We start from the raw sequence: 6,753 nt of genomic DNA on the forward strand, positions 1-6,753 counted from the left end.
AGTTCATAGGCTGGGTAAAATTCTAAAACAACATTTGACTCCAAATAGGGTTTCAACTCGTTCAATAATTCCAAACGAAATCATCACAAAACCAAGGCATCTTTTTAAGATCCAAAGTAACATTTTTGCCCAAATCTCCAAGAAAATCCATTCAAAAGCAATATATATCATTTGGTGTTTCGAAACACCATATAAACATCTTTTAAGATTTCAAAAATCAGTTATGCCCAAAAGTACAAATATCCGTAAAACTCATCAGAAGTGAAATAAACCCATTGGGGAGTGTTCAATCCTTAAAATGAAGATGTTTTTGACATACAGTTTTGCAAAACAACTAGAACTCACATTGTTAAGTTTATACTAAATGTAGGTTTTACCTCAGATCTTGAGCTTCCATTGGTGAAGACTTGAAATCTGCTAGCAAGCTTTTCAAAACCTAGTTCCAAAGCTTCCACAAGTTTGATTTACTACAAATACTCCCAACCTTATTCAAAAGCTCCACGAAGTAAGGAAAAGGTTTGGGAATGAAAGGAAACCAAAACCCTAACTTTCAGAGTAGAGGGATAAGAAGTTACTTTTAATAATCGACTCTTAAAATCACCAACGAAAGCTCCCAAAGACCTTCAAACTCGAGCTAAAGTCCAAAAATATTTAGATCTAGAGAGGGAATGGAGGAGGAGAGAGTTGGAGAAGAAATGAGAAGAGAAAGTGAGAAAAATTGATCAAAAAGGTCCCATGCGTGTTTCCGGTGACCTTTCCCGCGACCCGGGGTCGCTGGCTAAGTCGCGCATGTCGCCAGCTCATTTTCATCCGGTAAGATGCACGGAGTGCGCTGCAACCCAAGGTCGCGCGCCAGGTCGTGGGGTTCTCTTTTCTGCGTTTTTCTTTTGATTTCGCACCCGATTCGATCCTCATTGGTTCCACCATGATAAATACATAAAACCTCAACATATTGCCATCTTATAAGTTTCTTGAGGACCAACTTGTATTGTTAACTTCTATATATCTTTTATGTAACATGAAAAATCTCTTTAATAGGAATAGATTTCGCAAAGAGATAACACTTCAATATTAAGTGAAGATGCTTGTACGTTAGGGGTGTTCAAAAAAACCGTTGGACCGCTCAAACCGGCCGAACCAAGTCAAACCAGACCGTTTTTGGCGGTTTGAGCGGTCTGGCGGTTTGGTTTGGTTTGGAAAATAGTAAAACCGGGCAGTTCGGTCCGGTCTGCGGTTTGGAACATTTTTTGGGCAGTTTGGACCACACCGACCACCATATATATATAATTTAATTATTTATTTTAATATTAACAAGTTCAACTTTTTTTAACTTATGGACTATGGTTCAAATATATCCCTAAGCTCAACATAAAGTCTAACATCTAACATAATCAAAATGGATATTTAATCTAAAATTATAAATTATATATGTTTTTTTTAGTTTAACATTTAAAGTCCATCAAAGGCCCAAACCGCCTAAACCGGTTAGACCAGACAACCTTTTCATGGTCTGGTTTGACTGGTCTGGACACTTGATGTCAAACCGCTCGGTTTGAAAATTTTATAAACCGCCATTACGGTTTGGTTTGTGGTCTGAGAGGTTAAACCTGCCAAACCGGACCGCGAACACCCCTATGAATATACGTGAAGTTATTAGGTGAATGCAATTTGCAAAGTCGATTAATTGTCGTGTTTTGTATTGTGGATATAGAGTACCATGCAATCGTTTTAAGTAAATAAATTGGTTAAAACTAGATAACACATAAGTGTCCATGAAAACGTAACAACGTTTTTGACACGGAGATATTTTAAAGTGGTTAAATGGATATTTCAATACTCCATAAAAACTTTTTATAAACGTTTTCCAAGAAGTTCCACAAGAAATGCCAGAATTCGTAAATGAAATATGCCAACAACCTTTTATGCAACCTCGAATATGTAAGATTAAGGGGCCGTTTATCCATATGCTTATTCGGTAAGCGCTTACCAATATGGATCAACACTATAATTTATTTTGATGCGTAAGATTTTAATACATCAAAGCATATTGAATGCAACAATTTACTGTGTAAGCGTATCTTTCTCATCGCTCTTACCCGGTAAGATTCTTGGCCCTTCTCATGTTCATCCGATGAGGAAATTTATGCGTTAAGCACTTACCAAGTAAGTGTTTAGTAAACGACCCCTAACACGAAAAATATTTAAGAAATGTTAGAATTCGTAAACAATAGAATTCAATTTCCAAATAGTTAAGGAGACCTTCATAATTAAGCGGGTGTATGATTGCATGGGACCCTGTTGAACCCTTAACCGGTCCGCCCTTTAATACCATGATACCAATTTATTTAATTATTTATTGGTTTTTGAATTTTATATGTATTAAATATTAAACTTTATAACTTTTACTAGTTTGTTTCAACATTAGAATGTTCATAAATTCTATTTTTTGAAACTAAAAACCCTTATCACATGCATCACCTGAAAAAAAAATTTTAAAATGTCACTTAAAATTTGAACATAATGGTAAGTCTTGATATATGTCACTTGAAGTTAGTACAAAACTTGTTTCAACATGTACCAACTGAAAAAAGTTGATACCGATTGGTACCTAGTACAGTTGGTTGGTATATAGATTAATAACATTTTGCATATCAATTATAATTGGTTGATATACGGCATAAAATTTTGCGTACCAATTATAATTCATTGATACATGATATTGGAGAAAAAAAAACTTGGTATCGTAACAAATGCACCCCGGTAAAAATGCTTGAATGGGTCTGAGGACCGAAACAAGCCATAAAAGAACCAGTTACAATAGATCCAAGGTTGAGTCAAGAAAATTTTGATCAGGCTGGATTTTTCAAGTTGATCACCGGTCGAACCAAATTTTAGGACCAATGTGTGACTAGTCAGTAGTTGTTGTATATAAAAATAAAGCCTAATTTTGGGCCAATCAAGAATCGACAATTGTCGAACTTCTAAACGACTAGTATTTTGCCTTATTTTTACTTTTAAGAGTTTTTACCCATCGTAACAATTAGTTTCCAGGGTACCATTGAAAAAATGATTTAATGTGATTTTGTATAAATAAGAAACTTGTGTTATTAATTTTTTCCAAACATTTCTATCAATTTCTTAAGTTTTATTCTATAAGAACATACAAGTGTCGATAAACGAGCAAATAAACATATAAAGGGTCGTTTACAAAACGTTTATTCGGGTAAACGTTTATTAAGTCACATTATCTTACCGGATGAATATGGTAAGGACTAAGAATCTTACCCAGTAAGAGCGTGATAATGACCAAGATTCTTACCCGATAAGTGAGGGCGACGACTCCTATCACGGTAAGCGCTTACTGGGTAAATTGTTGCATATTGTTTTGGTGAACTAAAGTCTTATTAGGTAAATAAGTGGTAGTGTTAAATTTTACCGATAAACGTTTACTGGGTAAGTGTTTGATAAATGACCCACAAGTGTCGATAGATATCAATGTTCTAGAGTGTTTAAATGAAGATTTTAATATACCACAAAAGTTGTTTATAAATGTTTTTCATGAAGTACTGAAAGAAATGATAGAATTTATAAAAAAAAATCTGCCGACAACCTCTGATGCAACCACAAATACGTAAGATTGGCACGGAAAAATCGAAAAAAATATTTCAAACATGTTTTATTCTTACTAAACATGCTTACAAATTACAATATCTTAAAAACAAGATTTCTAATCTTAAAGTAGATGACTCATTTTTTTTTCATTTTCAGTACAAAGAAACACAGTGACCATTTGTCTCGTCATGCATAATTTTATAGAGAGAAGTAATATTTTTGATCGGTTATTTATGAAGTCCAACGGCTGACGTTATATTTACTAATAAATAATTAGTTGAAAGAAATGAAGAATAACCATATGGAACACAATACGATGTCTAAATCACTCGATTTATAGCCTCATTTGAATGGTTAAATTGTTAATCAACTAATAAAAATGTTGAATTTAAGAGTTATATTCAAAGATGAAGCATTGTGTGAAAAGCGTGAGAAGATATATGAACCCTTGATCACCATTTGACATGATTTTTCAATAAACTTCCAAGGCATGATCACTAAATAGAGTTTGAGTAACCACAAGGGTGGTGTCTGATTGGTTTGAGCTTGAGCTCCAAAGGTCAAAAGTGTCTGGAGGTCTCAGGTTCAAATCCAATGAGGAATAAAAATCCCCTTGTGGCCATGGAGGTTCAAATGCGATGATTCAGGGCTACCTGCAAAGCAGGTGGTCGCCCTGGGATTAGTCGGCTCGTATAGCTGGTTGGATATCCTAGTTAATAGAAAAAATAGAGTTTGAGTATGAAACACAAAGCTTTCAAAGCATATAATGGATGCAAATAAATTTCCATTGAGGTAGGGAATCAAAATGTCTTCAAACATGAACAATATGAGTGCGTAGTAATGTTACATTACGCTACAATAATGTCTTTTCGTTGAACGGAAATAGAAAAAAATTAAGAAGAAAAGACAAATTAACAAAAAAAGGACAACGTTCAAGCATAAGCAGTAAAGGAAATTCATGAAAAGAAGCTCCCTCATAGAGGAACATTATTATTTAGATTGCTCGAGATTTTATGATGTCGAAGCTCATCTCACTGGGATCAGTGGCTTGCAACTCAACTTGGATTCCATCTAGTTCTCTCTTGAATCTGTCCTTTGAGCTTGCATACACCATCTTCATTCTCACCTTAGACGTATCCGGCGACCTATTTTATTTCAAATAATCATCTCTAGATTATCTTTTCAATCGAAATAAATGCATATATAAAAACTGTAACCCTAACAAGCTAGTAGGGATGCTTAATGTCTGACCAAAATGTTATAATAGCAAATAGGGGTACAAAATTAAGGGATGCACGAGATGCGATTATCATATAGGTTCATTAAAGCAAGAAAAACATGCGATTATCAAATACTGGTGGTAACATGTTAGACAAAATTCAAGGGGATATAAGATTTAGATTAATGTGAGGACATATATATCATTACCAGGCAATGAAGAAAATTTTGCTTTTCTGGCAATTTTCATCGGTGGTAAAATCAAAGTCAAAGACAGCATAGCGGCATTCGTCAGCAGGGAGGGAGTTTGTGAAATCCTCATAGGTCTGGTCAGTACCACCGATCTTATCAACGATCACCTGCTGATCTTCGATTTTGTAAGTAATGAATCGGTAGGTCCTCCGTGCTTTTAACTCCAGAAACTTCAGCTTGCATTCATCATCCACAGCCATTCCAGAAGCCGCGTTAGCCTAACAAAACCAACAACTCGTTTCAAAAAACAATAAGGATAACGAAATTCATCAATGTAATCCCAATGAACTGGTGCTCCAAGGATGCATGGGTAAAACGTTACTGGATCATGATTAACATAAACCTGAACAATATTACATTATCATCCATTCTGGATCGAATCAATTATTATCACGGTTGTCATGCCGAGATCCAGAAGCCAAATTCACCTTACAGAAACAATAAATTGTGTCCAAAAACAGACACGAAAGTGAAATCCATCACGCAATTAATGTTGATGAAACTAAAATCAGGTAAATATGTGGCTCAGAGGTGATGATGCATGAACAAACATATTATCGCGTCATGATTGACGTAAATCACAGCAATTATAATGCTATCGTCCATTCCAGAGCAATCGTGACATGCAAGGCCATTTGAGAAGCCGAATTCACGGAGAAGAAAACAGGAACAAAAGCAAAATGAATCAATACAAAAGCAAAATGAATCAATGTAAGATCGATCCTTCAGATGTGGATGAATGCACAAACACATCATTCAATTAACGTAAAACCGGAGCAATTTTCATATCGTATGATCGCATATCAACAAATGAAAGAAGAAAAAGCATGAAAACGATGAGATCGAAAGAGGTATGCATACCATGATTACGTCGAGACGGAAAGTGCAGAAGGAGGAAGAGGAAGAGGGGAGAGAGATCCTTGAAATCTGGAAAAACAAATGAAAAACTAATGTTTCTGTTGGGGGGAAGAAGAGGTTATAAGGGGGCGAGAAACTGTCTTTCGGCCTCTTGTGCCTCACCATCCTTCCATTTTTATTTTTATTTTTATTTTTTATTTTTATTATTTAATTAAAAAAAATCTGTGACACCAAAATTACAATAACTTTTCTTAATTATAACCAACAAGAATCGTGTTTCATTTTTATTTTATTTTTTTATTTTCGTTTACCCAATCGCTTACCCGGTAAGCGCTTATCGATGAGAGTCAACATTATGATTTATTTCGATGCGTAAGATTTTAGTATTTACCAAAACATATCGAATGCAACAATTTACTGGGTAAGCGCTTACCTGGGGGTAAGAGTCTTCCTCCTCACTTTCCGGCTAAGACTCTCCATCATTCTCATCACTCTTACCCGGTAAGATTTTTGGCCCTTCTCATGTTCATCCGATGAGAAAATTTATCCGGTAGACACTTATCAAGTAAGTATTTAGTACATGACACCTTAGTCCTTGTGCTTTGTCAAAAAATACATTTTTCATTTTGGTATAATTTGTAAAATTGTCTGTATTTGATTCCTTTTTCTAACAACTATTAAATTTTGTCCATTTTTATCTGATCAAAAACTACAAGGACTAAATCATAAAATTAATTTTGATCCGTTAAAAGACAAAAAAAATCGATAAAAGAATGGAAATGCTCCTTATTTAACGAAAATTTTAAGAGCTGT

At 34.7% G+C, this 6,753-nt stretch overlaps 1 protein-coding gene across 1 annotated transcript; it reads right to left on the reverse strand.

The window, feature by feature from the left end:
- Positions 1 to 4,387: 4,387 nt before the first annotated feature.
- Positions 4,388 to 6,005, reverse strand: LOC112509928 (actin-depolymerizing factor 7-like). The gene is made up of 3 exons (XM_025115138.1): positions 5,944 to 6,005; positions 5,041 to 5,300; positions 4,388 to 4,757 (listed from the first exon to the last, which is right to left on the reverse strand). The coding sequence occupies exons 1-3, from the start codon at positions 5,944 to 5,946 to the stop codon at positions 4,607 to 4,609; spliced, it is 414 nt and encodes a 137-aa protein (XP_024970906.1). The 5' UTR covers positions 5,947 to 6,005; the 3' UTR covers positions 4,388 to 4,606.
- Between the last annotated feature and the right edge of the window lie 748 nt (positions 6,006 to 6,753).

The sequence above is a fragment of the Cynara cardunculus genome, assembly GCF_001531365.2.
Source record: "Cynara cardunculus var. scolymus isolate 2C chromosome LG 3, CcrdV1, whole genome shotgun sequence".
Taxonomy (NCBI): Eukaryota; Viridiplantae; Streptophyta; class Magnoliopsida; order Asterales; family Asteraceae; genus Cynara; species Cynara cardunculus.